Here is a 19,029-nt window from a genome sequence, read left to right on the forward strand (position 1 = left end):
TATTTTTGGATTATGAATCCAGATACATAACTACAATGACATTGTACTTTCATACAATCTAATGTTAAATCTCCATATCTAGCTTATGCATCCTTTCAGTAACCCTGACATAAACATAGAGCTCAGAAATAATGATAGACATTCATCATCATGTGTTGTCATCAAGCAACCCATTGGTATCCTGAAGCAACAATTTCACATTCTTGACAAATTGTTAGAGGTTCATCAGGCCAGTCTTGAGTGTGTCTCCAGTTTCTTAAATGCTTTGTGCTTCTCAATCAAGCTATTAAAAGGGAAATTACTTTGAAGATTCCTGAGGAGGAAGAAGTGGAACAGGAAGATGAAGAAGGAACTGAAGAAAGAAGGTGAACGTGGCCCGACAGTAAGCTATGAGAGTTGCTACACAGACATGATTCTCTTAATTAGTAACACTAAAAGTTTCTTCATCCATTTGATTCAGTCCTCAGATCCACCATATTACAGCTCTCAGTCTGCAAACTGCGTCCACACGATTATGAAGACAATCAGTTATACCTAAAACAATTATTTAATTTTATCACACTTCTTTTTTGATTTGACAAATATTTACTTGATTCCTGTCTTACTGTAAATCAGCTATGTGCAATCCATCGTGCTTGCCTTATGTTGGTGGCACATGACCAATTCTCGTACTCCTGGAATGTTGTATCTGAGTGACTAGAGCTTGGAACATGGAATGTTATTGCCGCTAGCACTTGAGATGGCTGTGGTGAGCGCACTCAAGAGACTCTGAATGTTGAGCTCATTACCAACTGTTGGGGGAGTTGCTTTGGCCAGGGTGATCTGATTCCCCTGGTTGTCAGTACTGGAAATAGAGTGACACGGGAACTAGAAAATGCCCTCATCATTGACCTTTCTTTGCTCTGCACACCAAGAGAGATCCATACGTCTGCTGTGAGATTGTCTGAGATTCTACTCATGCTCACTTTTGATCTTTGCAAGCTGGAAAATAGCTCAGCCAAAATCAAAATGGTAAATATTTGTGCTTCTCTCGAATGAATCAGAGCTGTTATCAACTAATCCATCTGTGTGGGTATCCTGCAATGATCATAGAGCTGATAACATACTCTGCATTCTGTCCCTCTGCCCTTGCTCCTACATACCCTCGCTGGACGAATCTTCAAATGCGAACACTCCTTAAAAATGCACAGTGACAGGGTTTGAGCTGGTACTTCAGCCATACAATGGCTGTTATGTTTCCTGTTCTGGTATGCTGCCAGCCTGTTATTCTTTCCCCTGAAAGATATATGTATCGCTAAGATCTGAAATATATGAAAGGGAGAAAAGTTACATTTATTGACAGGGATAAGCAAGGACAGTTGCATGGCTTTTGAAAAGAAGTTGCAATCTCTCATGCACCAAGTAATGAGGTGGGATTTAAATGAGAAGAGAAGGACAGAGTGATGGCTGAAAGTCCTTCAGCATCACTAGAGGTCAAGCTTCTAAGATGCCCTCTTCCTATGATGCCCATAATCTGCTCTTCAAGTGGGGACAAGCACATGGATTCAAAGAAGAAAGTGTGTCATGTTAGAACAATGAGAAGCTTTGAGGATGTGCAAGTCAGGGTAGAATATATATTTGTATGTACAAGATGGCAGAGATGTGTCAAGGTAAAAGAAACAATTGTGTAGTGGCAGCTCCACTGCATTGCAGTAGAACTGACAACAGCAGAATAAAGCATGTGCAGCAATTGTAGGAGAGTAATAACAATTGAGGGATGGATGGTGAGAACTGTGGTAATAGATGGTGCTAGGCTGATCATTGATTAGATGCAGGCAGAAGTTCATGGACAAGGAGAACTAGGGCAAGCCTCCTTAGCTGAATCCTACCTTTTTTTTTTGGCTAAATCTGTGTTCTATAGTGTTTTTTGGAGGGTTTTTCACTGCAAGGCCTAGTGAGCTTTCTCGGTATATTTTATCAAATACGACACATTAACTAAAACCACAGCCCCTGATGTTTCTCACATCCAATTCCAGCCCCATCTTAGCATGCACTGTTTCCAGAACAGTTTGCCACCCAGTGATATCACAGAATTCACCAATATTCCTTGCTTCCATGCCATCTTTAAAAGTGCGTTATGCAGATAGACACGCCCCTGTCAATCCAGAACTGCCCTGCATTCCTAATATTTCCTAATGTTCACTCTGAATGTGGCAGACAGGGGGAAACCATTGCCCCACAGTGCAGGCAGGGACATGGAGATCCTTTGGATGGGCTGGTGCAGAGGTGCCCCATGATCAGGGGAGTGGAAGTCAGGATACTAGACTATGCGTGCCTGGTCTGAGATTGCCACCCAGGTTAACGCATTCTTAGCTTCCTGGAGGAATGCTCAACACTGCAATTACCTTCACTATTCTGCCAGAGGAAGTACTGCTACCTGCTCTCCGATACTTCACACTCAATCCATTCCTACTACTGCACCCACTTCCCACCAAGACATATTCTCTACCTCTCTACATATTACAACATCTCTCACACTGTCACCCACCCCAACTCCTGACTGCTGTAACTCTGTGCTACCAGCTCACTTGTTCATGGCACCTCCTCACCTGCACCAAAAGAAACAGCTGTGCCAGTTATTTTAATCAACTGTAAGATTTGTCTGTCTCATTCCAGGTGTAGAACAGTCCTGAAAGGGGCAGACAGAGACAAGATGGGTGATGGTATGTCTCTCATTCTGCTTCTCAGCCCGTATGTGGAGAACATCCTTAATCTGACTACGCTGAGTGGCTGACTGATTGACTATTTCTAGGCTGCTGGATTGGTGTTGGAGGTTGCCCTTGACTTACTATGCCAGGATACCCTGTATGAAGGCTATCCCTCTTGAACTAACCGAGGACTGTTGACACCCATGACAAGCTTTTGGCTCTGTGTCTGAGCTAAATAGCAAGCACAAGAACCAATTAATATGAGCTTCGTATCTCTGGTTGAGTGGCTTCACGCAAAAAAGCATGGCAATGCAAGACAGGAATGATATGACTATACAGTTAGGCTTAGAGGGAACGCTAACTATGACTGCAAATGAAGAACCCAGAGGTGCATCCTGGTCCAGCCCCTGGGCTGTGTGAGAATCTTTGAGTGCGTAGTGTCCTTGCAGCAGCATTATTATAATGTAGCTTCGATGTGTAGAAACATTATGTATTGGATCGTAAATGTGCCGTGAAGGTTCTTAGAGGGTGGCACATCTCAGATGTGGAGTGTATGTGGCTGGTGCCCATGGGGCATGGTCTGAAATGTTGCTGTCCATTGTCCAACATAGCGGTCATATGAAAAAAATGGTGAACTATATCCACCAGGTACCCAGTCTGGTGTCTATCTTTTTCTCTCCTTTAACCTGTTGGCTCATTTGCCAAGATAGCAAAGCTGAATATTATTGAAGCAAGTTGTGCTGTTAAAAATGTATTTACCAAGCATTAATTGGCAACTTGTGCTGCCTAGCAAGAAACTCCCATGCCTACTTGTGAAAAGCATAAAAGGTGGTGTGAGATGCTCCAGATGTCAAGATGGGCATTGCTGGAGTTTTCGTCTGACTTTGCTCTGCATCTCAGCATAGCCCACGTCGTTTAGATCTACCGAAGATCCACACTTTGCCATGGGGCAGGTCTTTGTCATATTCTTTGCACAATGCCACCTTTTCCCACTTGAGCCCTTGCAGCTAGCTCAGCAGTTGCCCAGTGGATTGAAGAGGCCTCACCTTTAGCTGACAGTTTCTGCCAAGACCTCAAAATAGGGGTCTGAATGAAAAACGGAGCAGGGCCTAGTGGCTTTTCCTCAACCTGGCATTGCCCACAGAGAGTTGCCTGCATCCAGAGTGCACCTCCCAATTACGAGGTTCAGCTTGCCTTCAAATAGCATCGGGAATGTGCAAAACAGGCGCCCCCATCTGGCAAGATTCCCATTAATAATGTGACTTTTGTTGGCAATGTGCCTATCATAATTGATGAGATCCAGTTGTTTGAGGTCTACCTTGTAGGCAAGTGATTAGCCAGCATTCTGACAGCAATGTCCATTCTGCCTCCAAATGCCCACTCAAAGCAATATTTACATAGGTTTCAGGTTGCCATGTTTATTTGTATTAACATATCATTAAACCCGCTTCATGTTTTGAATGAATAAAGAATTTAAAAGTATTTTTAAACTAGCATTTTATTCAGTTCTATATCTAGCATTTTTTACACTGGTGCCTTATGTGGTTTTATTTATTTTAGGTGCTTGGGGGACATTTTGAATAATCTGTAAATGTGGTTTTCATGTGCCAGAATTAAGCTGAATGGCACAAAAATGTAAATACAACAATGTTGAAAGGGTACTTTATCTTGTGACACCAATATTTAAATCACTGCCCTATACCAAGCTCTTTTTTGTATCACTAATATACCAACCCATTGCTTTAGAAGTTCAAGAAGAGGGCAGGCTGGTCTGCTGTGCTCTTCCAGCACCACTAATCCAGAATCTGGTTTCCAGCATCTGCAGTCATTGTTTTTACCAGGTCTAATTTCTAATCATGTTGAATGCTAGGTCATAGATCTCCCTCCTTGAGATGGAAGCAAAATATTTGTGCATATTTTATGTACAATTCTAATTTAATCTTAAAAATAGATGGGCATACATAAACCCTACAGATGCAAATTCTCATATGGTTTCCAGTCAGTTCTGCCTGAAGTCACCGATTTACTTGTCCAGTCCCAGAATGTTATTTAAGTGGCCACTTGTCACTGAACTGCAGGTTCTGTTTCTGAGTACAAATCAGTTGCACATAAAAATCGTATTATCTGACTTGGAATTTGGTTTATGATTTTTTTGTAAGGGAATGTTTACCGAATTCCTTTATTTTCCCCCATTTAAAATATTTCATGAATTTTTCTGGACAAGTACTTCAACAAGCTAAGGATGAACCATGTTCTGTTCTGTGGTATTTATAGATGTGAGCTGAATCAATCTCTGCTCATATCAGACAGTGTTGCAGCTTCTTAAATTCTGCACGGTTACAAAATTAGGAATTTTGCATTCTGAAAGCTGAAAAACTACCTCAATAAGAAAAATTTGCATGTGTTGTATTTTGGCTGAAAATCATGTTGTGTTGTAACGGAGCAGGTTACACAATTTGCACTGGGAGAGCTTTGAAAAAATGAAGTTTTTACTGAAATCCAAAGACAGTTTCAGTGCATTTATTTCTTCTCGAAAGCTATGCTTTAGTCTGTACTGAAAATGTTTATACAATATATATTTTGATTTTTCCCTTGTGATAAACCCATGTTATTGTCTTCAGCAAAAGCAAAACAAAAACACAGTTGTGTAATAACAGTGTAGTTGGAGTTACTCCCCACATTTTGTATGTGTTTTGCAGCTACATGAGTCAAAGTCAGATGTATAGAGATACAAATTGCTTACTAATCTACGTACAGCTAATTTATATTGGATAGACTTTAATGAGATGCACCCAATCTTTTTACTTGTGCCATGATTAGAATCAAGCCCCAGGTCTTGATAAATATTCCATCAGAGTATTCAAATTACCCTTAAGGGCATTAATATAGGATAATAGATGGCTGGCAGTGAATTACAAGGCAGTAATTCAATTGAGTGGCTCTGATGATGTCATAAATTGAAGGTACTAAGTGGCTTCCGAACATTCGCAGATTCCCCCTCCCACAGCCCCCTCTTCCCCCCCTGCACAATTTAATTACCATCTTAATCCTGCCTGCCAGTCATTACTTTCTTTAATGTGTAACATATAAAAGAATGCTTGATGCAACCTTGATGAACAGTTTGGGATGCTATGGTGGGCAAAGTGGTTTGATGAAGGACTGAGGCGCTGGTTTGATTATGCTCGCCCGTTGAGTTGGTGATTGCAGTTAATTTGTATTGGGGTTGGGGGTCAATCCAAGGGTGGTACTGCCCCTTTTCCGCTGAGTTCATTCCGGGAAATTCAGCTGCACCTCCGCTACCGAGATCAGTGGGGACCTGCAAGAGAGGATGACATCAGTTCCAATATAGATGTTCAACCATCTATTAAATAAACTAACTTGGCCCATATTATTTTGAATTCAGATGCACAACATAATTTTTTATCAACTCATATTTGTCCAATTGATTTGGCTGAACATCGTGTTGTAATAGTGGTTAAAAATGGCGTGTGAGGGTGCTGCTTTTGGAGTAGCAAGGCTTCTGAACTGGAAACTTCAGTCAAACTTATTTATTATTAAACTGGCAATGCATTTTCTTTGGTTGATATTGCATATACTAGATTTCAATTAATTTTGTTATCGCATCTTGAAATGACTTCCTTCTTTATCCTTCTCCCCCTGCATCATGCATTATTTCCTGATCAAATGTTTAGGCAGCTAGGGTTGTAGTGGGTTTGTAACCAGCCACCAGTTGTGTTTAGTTTGATTTCCCTTGTTCGTCTTTTCTTCCTCTGATGGATCAACAAAGTCTTATGTTGAGAGATTTGGTGAAAGCAAAGGTTCATAGGGTGAAATTTTACGGCCTCTCTCATGGTATGTTAGGGGTTTGGAAGGATATTCAGTTAGATGGAATGGTCACATGCTTTAACCCCATCACCACCAGAATTAAATCAGGGGTAGAAATGTCCCCTGGTTAGACTGATGAGGTTCTTAAATGACCATTTAAGAATCTCATCAGTTTGTTGCAGGTATTAACTCAGTGGTGGGTAGGCAGGCTGACATGTAGCATGCCACCAGGTAAAACTCTGCAGTGTACTTGTTTCTTAGAGTAGGGTTGGGCTAGCCTTGTGTTGAAAGGTACTCAGTGCCTGATAAAGGGACATGTCATCTCAAAGTGGGAAATCCACTGAGAACCACACCCTCTTCTTGCTACAGATACATCCACACCCCTCTTCCCATAATCCCCACTCTGCAAAACTCACCCTGCCATTACTTAGTTGTGGCATGGATCACTTTTCAACCCTGGACCTTCATGCAGTGTTGTTCCTGCAGCAGCCATCGTCTCCCAGTATTCAAAGGAGTTGCCGATCTCTATTTGGTCAGCAGCTCTCAATAGGCAGCATTTCCAACCTGGGATCTTTTCATCCCTGGAAAGACCTGCACTGGCTATTTAAGTGACTGAGTAGCCTTCAATGCGAATGTACCGTCACAGAGGATGCAACAAAAGATCTCTCTTCAACTCTTCAGCCATCAGGGAGACCCTCGATACTTCTATAAAATCAAGCCCACGTGTTAACTATCAAACTGTAAGAGGGAGGGTAAGTGAAGGAACTAATGGGTTTTTTCTAATCTCAAACGACCAGAGAAAGAGTTGAAATCAGTGTGATTACTTGAATGGAGGGCAATGTATTTAGAGTATAGCTCCTTTCTGTTAAAGATTGGTGAGCACCTGTTAACTATTTGTTTCGGCAAAAAAAAATTCAAATTTAAAACGTGATCTTTTCTCCCCCTTTTTTCCCTCACTGAAGACGCTGGGGTGAAGTTCCACAAGTGTCGGCAGCCCTCCCTATCTTCGCCCAAGAGCCCATTCTACATGTGGAAGCTTAAACCGTGAGTATCGGCAGGTTGTCTCACTCTGAATGGTATAGAACCATTCAGCTCTTGATATCTGCAGATACACTTTCCATCACCCGGTCACTATTGTGCTGTAACCCTGGCAATTTTACTTCCCTCTTCTTTTCCTCTTCCTTGGTCTAGAGATCTTGAGGTTGATTGCAGTATCCTATCACGATTCCACCTGAGATCATTGAACTCAGAATGGATCAGGGACTGAGCTTGGGATGTTGCAGTCCTGCATTGTTCAATGTATGCCCAGTGATGCATTTGCACTTACTAACGAAGCCAGAAAGCTAAATAATTTAGATTTTTTTGCAATATTTTCATAGTCACCATGCCCTCTTTCTCTCAAATCTCAGGTTTGTTGGATAACATAAATGAAAATATTTTTTACCTTTTATTAGGCTACCTGATCTTCCCCTAATCTTGGAAATTTCTGACCCGAAAACCAATACACCAGTAATTCTGAATCCTGAGTGAACAGTAACTGCAACTCCAGAAAGTAAATAAACCTACCTGAGATTAGAAAGACTCCACTGACAGATTATTGTGTCTAAGGAATGCATTCAGGAGAGCTATAACTTGGTTTTGCATTCACACTGCACACCTGTTGAGTGACTGAACCTTTGGGAGGAGGGACTGGACAGAGACAAACCAACAAAATAAATGGAGGTGAAGAGTGAGAACTCATCAGTTTGATTGCCAGTGTTTGACACTTGACAACAGGTCGAGTGTCTGCTATCTTAGTGGGGGTCTCATGCACAATAAGATGGGGGACATTGATGCAAGGCTCAGAAAAAAAAGACACATTGAAAGGGCATGGCAGTAACAGTTGTTGGAGCCAGAAAGAATATTTCTAGTGCATTGCAAGGTACCCTTCAGATTAATGAGGGTTCACCCAAAAGATTTGTAATCTATCTGGAGAAGAAAAAAATTGAAATTAGAATGAGTCTGCTTTTGCTTTGCTTTTGATAAAAAAAAAGGTGAGTAATAAATTCATCAAACTAAAAATGCAGGAGCTAATAGACTGCTCAAGTTTCAATGCATGGAAAATAGAAAGCAGGCTCCTATTACTGCGAAGATACACAGATGCTGTCTGCTTTAATCGCTTGGTCATGGTTGGCAGACAGTTAGTCATCACAGGCTATGACAGGGTGAAAGCAGGGTGCCAGCGTCCCTTTCAAGTGAAAATTTGATGCAGAAAACATTCTCTTTCTCCCTCCCTAGAAGTTAACAGCAACATTTTACTTCAAATCATTAGTCTCGCATAACTCAATCAATATGGATTTACTCAAAAATCAATTTCCTACCGCAAATATGATTGTTAAATAATTCACAAGTAACAAGCCCTCTGGCACCTGGAGGTTCAAGGGGGTAAGTACTGAACAAGATTTAAAGCAGATTTCAATTAAATGGAGAGAAAAAAATATATTAACATTCAGTCAGGCTTTGAAACTTTTCTTCACTTGGTCAGAAAAATCTTTCTGTGGGATGGGGAGGGTGCAAGTGGAGGAAAGCATAGATCAGCGCAGGTGCAATGAAGCAACTTAAATGTTCAGCATATGTAAGTGCAATCTGAAAATCATTGTCTTGCAAAGAACATTTGAAATTGGTCCCTAATGGCCTCTGCTTTTGTCATATGGTCTTGATTATAACGATAAAATTGCATTGCCATGCCTTTAGTGAAAACGAGGTGGATGAATAATTGTTACGTGTATTGAATACAGTGTGTGTATGTGTGTGCGTGTGAGTGAATCAGGGCAGTCACTGGACATATACTGTGTCTGTGCAGCAGTTTTCAAAGAGACCACCTCTCCTGCTGAAAGGTACCTGCTGTAGCAGCATTATTTTATTGGGAAAACCAGCAGCATGCTTGAAGGTGTGTGGAAAGTTGGTGCAGATATGATGGCTGAATCTCTGTTTGCATCAAGCTCAATAATAAATTCTAGCTAATTCATTTTTTATTCTCTCTTGGGGTCTGCTTGCAGACTTGACTTAACAGAGGAAGCATCATGTTACTTCCTTTAAATAATTGATGTCTCTCAGCCTAAGCCAGCTCAGAAGAAATCTGAAAATAGTGACTGATTAAGTAAATATGTAGCTTCTGCATTCCTGAAATGTGGGTGGGATTGCTGTCATTGGATCTTTATGCAGAGCTTTCCATTTTAGAGGATGTACATTTGACATATTGTCGTTGCTACCAAAACTGCCATTAAAGAGCCTGTTGTCCTTTTAGTTTGGCCGACATAGGAAGGTTTCTGCTTATAATACAAAAATAATAGTTCTCCATAACCACTTCCACTACATACCAACCGTAGAAGTTTCTGAAAAATGTGATTTTTTCAATGAAATGCGCAGTAATGACTTCACAGTCGTTAATGTTTCAATGTGATCGTCATCACAAATCAATGATCCTGAGTGCTCGGCCAGTTGGCATATCCATACTGAAAGTTAGAGTCAGCAGAAAAACAAACCCAAAATGGGATAAAACTAACCCTTACAATTTACTGTATGTATTATTAAAAATAACAGATACCTAGTAGTGATTACAAGGCAGTAACCTAATCTCAGAGTTTAGATGACAGTTATAAACCACTCAAGGTTTGCTCTTGTGGCTTATGACATCACCTGAACCCCTCTATTAAATTACTGCTTTATAATCATTCTTTGGTAACTATTATTCTCCACTACACATGGCTTTGCTTATTTTTCAGTAATCCACTCTGAAAGAAAACTTATAACTTTTCAGTGACTGATGTAATGCCCTTTTAACATTGAGTCGAATATTCCTATCAACTTAATTGTCCTTTACCTTTGGAATTGTTTTGAACAGCGCGTTACATAGTGTAAAGAATAACTTGAGTTGCTGGTGAGTTACAACAAAAGTTTAATCACATGTCTGTTGATATAAGTTGTATGACTTTTGTTGTCTTGGTTCACAGTTCAAGGAAAGTTGTGATTGTTAGTTCAAGCCCTGATTGCTAGCAGCCCTAGTATCTTAGCTCAACAGGACTACTACCTGGTTGGAAAATATATAATTAAAATAAAACCATATGATATTTTAGGAATAAATTACTGCTGATGTTGGAATCTATAACTGAAAAACAACAAATGCTTGAGATCAGAGTGGGTCAGACAGGCCATGGAGAGAGAGCAAACTAATGTTTCTAGATGACTGTTCATTGGAGCTGATGTGAAGTGTGGAGGGGACAGCATTTATGCTCTAGTTTGGGAGGGATGAGGGTAGGGACCCATCACTATTTGTCCATTCAAAGAACAGAAGTAACTTTTGGCTTGTCCGTGAATGCGCTTGTTGTTCTTTATGTATTTGGCTTTGCGCTCAGAGCTATATAGTTTGTGTATCTATGCAACTGACTTTTGTTCTTTTAGCTGGGTGTCTGCCAAGCATGGAAACAGCACACATAGTTGAATATCCAAGGTCAGAGAGACAAACTTCTGAATCAAATGAAAATATAAAAACTTGAGTCTTATATAATAGAAGATGTTAAGAAGCTTTCCATGTTTTCACCAAAGTTGCTTTGAACTCTGAATCAATCAGTGAATCAATCAAGGAAGCAATAAATTTGTAATAAATATGAAGCATTGCAATTCTCTGAAGAAATGCTGAATCGTATACAAGTCTGAATGGCTATTACCCAACTTAATTGTGGAAAATAATGATTACATCACAGTAGTTAATAGGGATACTTTTATTGTCAGGCCAGCCAATGTATTAATGGAAAATTAAACAGTCTAAACTTTTTGTTGCAGTTTGCACCCTATGTAAAAAAAAATGAATAAGGAACAAAAATGAACATGGTGACTAACATTTTGAAGCAAATAGTAACACTGAAAGAAACTGAAGTGCATAGACTCGATAACTGGAGCATCAGGGTAAAAGATCTCCCTTATTTACCTGTAATCCAGTTGTTGTCTGTAAAAGTGGTGTTGCAATGCTGTTCCATGGTGAAATTGGTGGGGTGGGGATAATGCAAATCAGTGACGATGATACTCCATGTCATTCTTGTGCATCTCAATGAAATTATTTCTGTGATAAGGCCAGAGACTTGAGAGACCCTATGGCCACATTTGTTGGCGTGTCCTTGAAAAACATACCTGCACTATAGCAGGAAGGTTAAGTTGTACTGAGGAGAAAATAAGTTTAAAGTAAGGGTAATAATATGGAAAATTTAATGTGATGGCAGCCTAAGAGTCACAGTGCATTCCAAATGATACATATTTAAAATTAACCAGATGCCATATATACTAATTCTACAAAATTTAGTTTCAAATTACCATTATATCTTGCCATTTACGTGCTGAATATTAAGAATACAGTGAAGAATCTGGTATCACAAACTAGCGAACTGTGGCATTCCAGAAAGCCATGTTATTTTAAATTTCTAAATGTAATATTTAAATTATATTGGTAAGAAAATTGACCATCAATTTCAATTGTATCAAAATAGCTGAGTATCTGTGTGTGCACATGCATGTATGTGTGTGAATGTGTGTGCGTATGTCAGTCCCTTGAACCAGGATGACACTTGCTTATGTCAAGAATCTGCCCATGAAGTCTTTTAAGTTGGAAGAGGTTTTATATTGCAGCTACCCACACATTCCTAGCTGACCAGGAGACTCTCCCACTCTTGCAACCTGCCTTCAGCATATCAGATGGATTTGCAGATTGACAATCAACTTTTTTTGTCATGTCAGGACACACCTTCTATGGCCATCGATTTCTGTGGTAGGACCTGAATCTGAACCTTCTGGCCTAGAGTAGGAGTATTGTAGTTAGTAAGTTCTCCTCCAGGTAAACTGTGTCTTTTTGCAATAATGCAGTGTTTTAACTATTTAGATATTTTCACTAAAGGTGGTATTCAGCAGTTCAACTGTAAGACAGACACAAATCGCTAATTGATACTAGACAGAGCACATTATTAAATTTTGTCACTAATTACTAAACTGTGCAAAAAATGGTAGTTAAATAATGCATTACAATAATTTTATTCTACAAATTTTGTCATAAAGCTTACTTGTGACTACTGGGATATTCGGACGCCATACTTATCATTTGAGATTGACAAATATCTGAAGGCTATGATGCATAACAATTTACTGGTACCTGTTCACTGAATCTGGTAAGTGGAATGTCATAGTTCGGATTTTGCAGTCAGTGGAGAAAGAATAGCACTTTCCACTAAATTCCAAGAAAGTTACTCACAAACATCTAGCAAGTCTCCTTTCCAGTTTTTGATGTCAATTTTATTCTGATGCTAGCTGTAGGGGATTCTTGATTCAGGGAACAATAAAGTCATTGAGCAGCCTGAGCACCTAATCAGATCAAAACCTTGGAACTCCATCCATAAGACCATAAGACCATAAGACATAGGAGTGGAAGTAAGGCCATTCGGCCCATCGAGTCCACTCCGCCATTCAATCATGGCTGATGCGCATTTCAGCTCCACTTGCCAGCGTTCTCCCCGTAGCCCTTAATTCCTCTAGACAACAAGAACCTATCAATCTCGGCCTTGAAGACATTTAGCGTCCCGGCTTCCACTGCACTCCGTGGCAATGAATTCCACAGGCCCACCACTCTCTGGCTGAAGAAATGTCTCCGCATTTCCGTTCTGAAATGACCCCCTCTAATTCTAAGGCTGTGTCCACGGGTCCTAGTCTCCTCGCCTAACAGAAACAATTTTCTAGCATCCACCTTTTCAAAGCCATGTATTATTTTGTACGTCTCTATTAGATCTCCCCTTAATCTTCTAAACTCCAACGAATACAATCCCAGTATCCTCAGCCGTTCCTCATATGCTAGACCTGTCATTCCAGGGATCATCCGTGTGAATCTCCGCTGGACACGTTCCAATGCCAGTATGTCCTTCCTGAGGTGTGGGGACCAAAACTGGACACAGTACTCCAAATGGGGCCTAACCAGAGCTTTATAAAGTCTTAGTAGTACATCTCTGCTTTTATATTCCAACCCTCTTGAGATAAGAGACAACATTGCATTCGCTTTCTTAATCACAGACTCAACCTGCATGTTTACCCTTAGAGAATCCTCGACTAGCACTCCCAGATCCCTTTGTGCTTTGGCTTTATTAAGTTTCTCACCATTTAGAAAGTAGTCCATTCCTATATTCTTTTTGCCAAAGTGCAAGACCTCGCACTTGCTCACGTTAAATTCCATCAGCCATTTCCTGGACCACTCTCCCAACCTGTCTAGATCCTTCTGTAGCCTCCCCACTTCCTCAGTACTACCTGCCTGTCTACCTAACTTTGTATCATCGGCAAACTTCGCTAGAATGCCCCCGGTTCCCTCATCCAAATCATTAATATATAATGCGAACAGCTGTGGCCCCAGCACCGAACCCTGCGGGACACCGCTCGTCACCGGCTGCCATTCTGAAAAAGAACCTTTTATCCCAACTCTCTGCCTTCTGTTAGATAGCCAATCCTCAATCCATCCCAGCAGCTCACCTCGAACACCATGGGCCCTCACCTTGCTCAGCAGTCTCCCGTGTGGCACCTTATCAAAGGCCTTTTGAAAGTCCAGATAGACCACATCCACTGGGTTCCCCTGGTCTAACCTACTTGTTACCTCTTCAAAAAATTCCAACAGGTTTGTCAGGCATGACCTCCCTTTACTAAATCCATGTTGACTTGTTCTAATCAGACTCTGCTCTTCCAAGAATTTAGAAACCTCATCCTTAATGATGGATTCTAGAATTTTACCAACAACCGAGGTTAAGCTGATTGGCCTATAATTTTCCATCTTTTGCCTTGATCCTTTCTTGAACAAGGGGGTTACTACAGCCATCTTCCAATCATCCGGGACCTTTCCTGACTCCAGTGACTCTTGAAAGATCTCAACCAATGCCTCTGCTATTTCCTCAGCAACCTCTCTCAGAACTCTAGGGTGTATCCCATCGGGGCCAGGAGATTTATCAATTTTAAGACTTTTTAACTTTTCTAGCACTATCTCTTTCGTAATGGCAACCATACTCAACTCAGCCCCGTGACACCCTTTAATTTTTGGGATATTACTCATGTCTTCCACTGTGAAAACTGACGCAAAGTACTTGTTAAGTTCTCCTGCTATTTCCTTATCTCCCATCACTAGGCTCCCTGCATCAGTTTGAAGTGGCCCAATGTCTACTTTTGCCTGTCGTTTGTTTCTTATGTACTGAAAGAAACTTTTACTATTATTTCTAATATTACTGGCTAGCCTACCTAATAGCACTGTGTGTGCACCTACTCTATATGGACTGCAATGATTCAGGAAGGAAACTCACCACCACCTTCTCAAGGGCAATTAGGAATTGGCAGTAGTTCCTGGTCCAGCCTGACTAGTAATTTTTAAAAAATTGTATAATCTCCCATAATGGACATCAAGCCCATAAGCAAAAGCACTGTTCATCATTCAATTTTTAGCCAATTTAGAATGACCAAAATAACCACTGGGGTTGAGGCACAAGCTGAAATATCACAAAATTTGTAAAAGATATAAATACCTATTTTCGCCACTTTAAGAATCTGTGCACTTTTAATTATAGAGTGAACGACCCTCCAGACTTTTCAAACTAGGTTTTCAAGATGGAAGTTTGTTCAGTAGTTACAATTTCGAACAACATTAAAAACTCAATAACACCTCATTCACCAAGGCACAGCACTTTTAATTCTTGTTTACAGTGAGAAAACAGCATTAAAAGTTAAAGGTCACATAAATCACTAATTTCTATGATGTTTGCATCTGTAATGAAGTATCCTGTGGAGGAGCAGGGGATCCCTGACAGCAACGTTTAAACTTCTGCATTTAACCATGCATGTGTGCATAACGGAATTGCTGTCCATTTTACAGAGTTTTGACACTGATGACAGTTTTTCCATCATTATAACCACAACATTTGACCCCAAATCTTCCGTATATTGGAATATAAATATCCAACTCTGTCTATCAGCCATTAACAATGGAGAAAAACAAATTAAAATATACAATTTTCAACATGAAGCATACATCGTATTGAGAATCATAGAATCCCTACATAGTGGAAACTTTTGGCCCTTTGACCCAACAACTCCATACTGACCCTCTGAAGAGGAGCCCACCCAGATGCATTCCCCTACCCTATATTTCCACATTATCCCTGACTAATGCACCTAACTTACACATCCCTGAACACTATGAGCAATTTAGCATGGCCAGTTCACTTAACCTGCACATCTTTGGATTGTGGGAGGAAACCCATGTAGACACAGGGAGAATGTGCAAACTCCACATAGGCAGTCGCTCGAGGCTGGAATCGCACCCGGATCCCTAGTGCTGTGAGACAGCAATGCTAACTACTGAGCCACTGTGCCGCCTGAGAATTAAGTATTTTTTACATTATTTTTCCCAATTGAAAAATACATAACATGAGCATTCATTTTAAAAAGACTCATCGTAGATCTTCACATGCAGGCTAATTTTCCAAAAATGTTTGAGTCAGACACTTCTCTACCCAGACCTCATATGATCAGTAAAGATTGTGGCAGCAAGTTTTAGAAACTGATTTTACAGAAGAGTAACATTAACTGAAATTTATATATCTATGAAAACCTGTTCTTTATAGCACTGTGGATAAATCTTTGTGCATAACAAGCTATACATTTTTGACACATATCATTAAAATTGTAAATGCATGTCAGGAAAATTGAAATTTTAGGACTTGGAGTTTTTTTTCAAATTCCATTTGGCCCATAATTTTATTTTTTAAAAACCAAACAGTGCCAAAATGTCTTCAAATGCAAACTGGTAAGTCTTAGCTCTGTTGTCAGGAATGTCTCCAAGATTGTGTCGTGGGTTAGCATAGCAAAGATTTGAAAGGTCTGTTAAAAAGAGAATCTGTATGGAATCATAAGCCAGTGATCATCTATGACCAGTTTGTTGGATTAATTTGAGTGTTGGTTAGCAAACTAGTGAACATTGGAATGAGGCAACAGAGTTTTGTAATGTGCTAGAGTTGGGAGAGAGATGAGGAGGTAGTATTTTAGCAAGAAGGTTGGACAATGTTGGATTGGCTTATGAATGGGGTTATAAGTAAACCGTTCAAATCTTCGAGGACATCTCTGTAACTGCATGTTGAATGTCACGCCAAATGGACTGATGCAGTTCAAGATGTCTGACTATTACCCTCTCAAGGACAAGCACCTGATGAAGGAGCGGCACTCTGAAAGCTAGTGCTTCCAAACAAACCTGTTGGACCATAACCTGGTATTGTGTGATTTTTAACTTTGTCCAACCCTCTCAAGGACAATAGGGATATGTAATAAATGTTGGCCTTGCCAGCAATACGCACATCCCGTGAATTAAAATAAGTTGGACAAATATCTTGAACAGAAACACATTGGATACAACTGTCAGGGTAATTGGAAAGATAGATACAGAATGTATATTCCTTTCCACTTCAAATGTTTCTATGTCGCAATGTTTCATAAAGTGGCTGCATGTTCGATGACAAAAGTCAACGATACTCATGAAAGGCCTCAGTTATCCTAATCGCTTGTTGAAATTCACAACTGTTGTTTTGCAGTTTCAATTTTCAAAGTCCTATAAAACTCTCAGACAGAATATTCTGTAAGGAACCTTTATTTTTCAGGTAACACTCAATTGAGTACAGCAGTGTTGACATTAATCAAAATGTACTAATTCAAAAGGTGAACTCAGTAAGCAGAGACCTGGCCTATAGAATTCAACATAACCAATTTTAAGTCAAAAATCTTTATTAATCAAATGGGGATTTACTTGAAGCTACAACACAGAAAACATATCTTGGCTTTTGCATGTACAATCAGTTCTGCTACAATGTGTGTTTCTTCAGTGCGATTGGCTTTAGCGTGATTGAAGAATTTAGACCATTATTTGTAGAATGCAAACTTTCGTTACCTGTATTGTCTAAAACACAATTCTGGCCCCATTAGTTTAAGTAGCATGGGTCTTGCACGATTTTCTTATAATGGTAAGTTTCACGAGAACAGGACTATAGCCATATATCAGAACTGAGTGTTTTGAAGAAAACAAATAAGACGTTAGCATGCCTGTCAAAAATGTGACTTAAAAGTGCAAAGCAGTAATGTTGAAGTTATTTGAGGCTTTGGTGAAGCTGCATCTATGCAGTGTTTGCTTATGATCTGGGTATACAGGTGAATTATTGATGGGGTTCAGAAGAGGGTTAAAAGGTTAATTCCTGGTTACAGAGGGTTGAGTTCAGAGGAAAGAATGTCTAGTTCAAACCTTCCTCTCAGAAAAAGAGAGGTATTTGAAAGAGCTTTGTAAAAAAGAAATATGCTCTTGGAGAATTTGGATCCAGCAGATATTTTTTCTGTCAGATATAGACTTTAAGAAGTCATGTGAAGGATGCTAACAGAAATATAGACATTTTTAAGATGTAGTAAGGGAGTGATAGAAATACAGCAGGCTGTGAATAACCATGTTTGAGTGAGAAGACTGAAGTCCAATGAACAAGTAGCTTTGCACAGTTAACTTTGGAACTACAGACAGGAACACATTGGGTGGTTTGTGTGATAAGTTGGATGGACAAAGGATCTCTCCATCCTTCTGACAATGGACTCTATTTAAGTAGCTCACGGAAAGGCTGCCAACATGATCAAAGACCCTTTGCTCCCCAGTAATGATCTCCTGTAATCTCTTCCATCAGATAGAAGATACAGAAGCCTGTGACCCCATGTACCAGTAGGTTCAGAGACAGCTTCTTCCTGGTCATTATTACACTATTGAATGGACTCTCTAGCCTCCAATAATGCTGACCATGCTAACATTGATCTCTATTGTATGCCCGGTGCAATGTTACCGTATGCCTCTGTCTCATTCTTTTGTTCTGCACATCCTTGTTTACTATGATCTGCCTGTACTGCTCATAAATAAAGCTTTTCACTGTATTTCAGTACAGGATTTGAACTACAGGCTGGTCTGTTTTCCCTGAAGCATTGGAGGCTGAGGGGTGACATCATAGCATGATGGCACAGTGGTTAGCACTGCTGCCTCACAGCGCCAGAGACCCAGGTTCAATTCCCACCACAGGTGACTGACTGTGTGGAATTTGCACATTCTCCCCGTGTCTGTGGGGATTTCCTCCAGGTGCTCCAGTTTCCTCTCACAGTCCAACAAAAATGTGCAGGTTAGGTGCATTGACAATGCTAAATTGCCCGTAGGGTTAGGTGAAGGGGTAAATGTAGGAGAATTGGTCTGGGTGGGATGCGCTTCGGCGGATAGGTGTCAACTTATCACACAAACCACCCAATATGTTCCTGTCTGTATTTCCAAAGTTAACTGTGCAGAGCTACTTGTTCATTGGACTTCAGTCTTCTCACTCAAACATGGTTATTCACAGCCTGCTGTATTTCTATCACTCCCTTACTACATCTTAAAAATGTCTATATTTCTGTTGGGCTGAAGGGCTTGTTT

At 40.2% G+C, this 19,029-nt stretch overlaps 1 protein-coding gene across 10 annotated transcripts in view; it reads left to right on the plus strand.

The window, feature by feature from the left end:
- esrrga (estrogen-related receptor gamma a) overlaps positions 1-19,029 on the plus strand; it is a 241,379-nt gene that overhangs the window by 12,025 nt on the left and 210,325 nt on the right. For 6 of the 10 annotated variants that reach the window (XM_072580775.1, XM_072580776.1, XM_072580780.1 and 3 more), the window contains one exon: positions 7,475-7,556. The exons of the other annotated variants lie outside the window; for them this stretch is intronic. In XM_072580775.1, the coding sequence (XP_072436876.1) occupies positions 7,540-7,556 (17 nt within the window). In that variant the 5' untranslated portion in view covers positions 7,475-7,539. Of the gene's footprint in view, positions 1-7,474; positions 7,557-19,029 lie in introns of those variants that run through there. 10 annotated transcript variants of the gene reach the window in all.

Source organism: Chiloscyllium punctatum, chromosome 11, assembly GCF_047496795.1.
Source record: "Chiloscyllium punctatum isolate Juve2018m chromosome 11, sChiPun1.3, whole genome shotgun sequence".
Classification (NCBI taxonomy): Eukaryota; Metazoa; Chordata; class Chondrichthyes; order Orectolobiformes; family Hemiscylliidae; genus Chiloscyllium; species Chiloscyllium punctatum.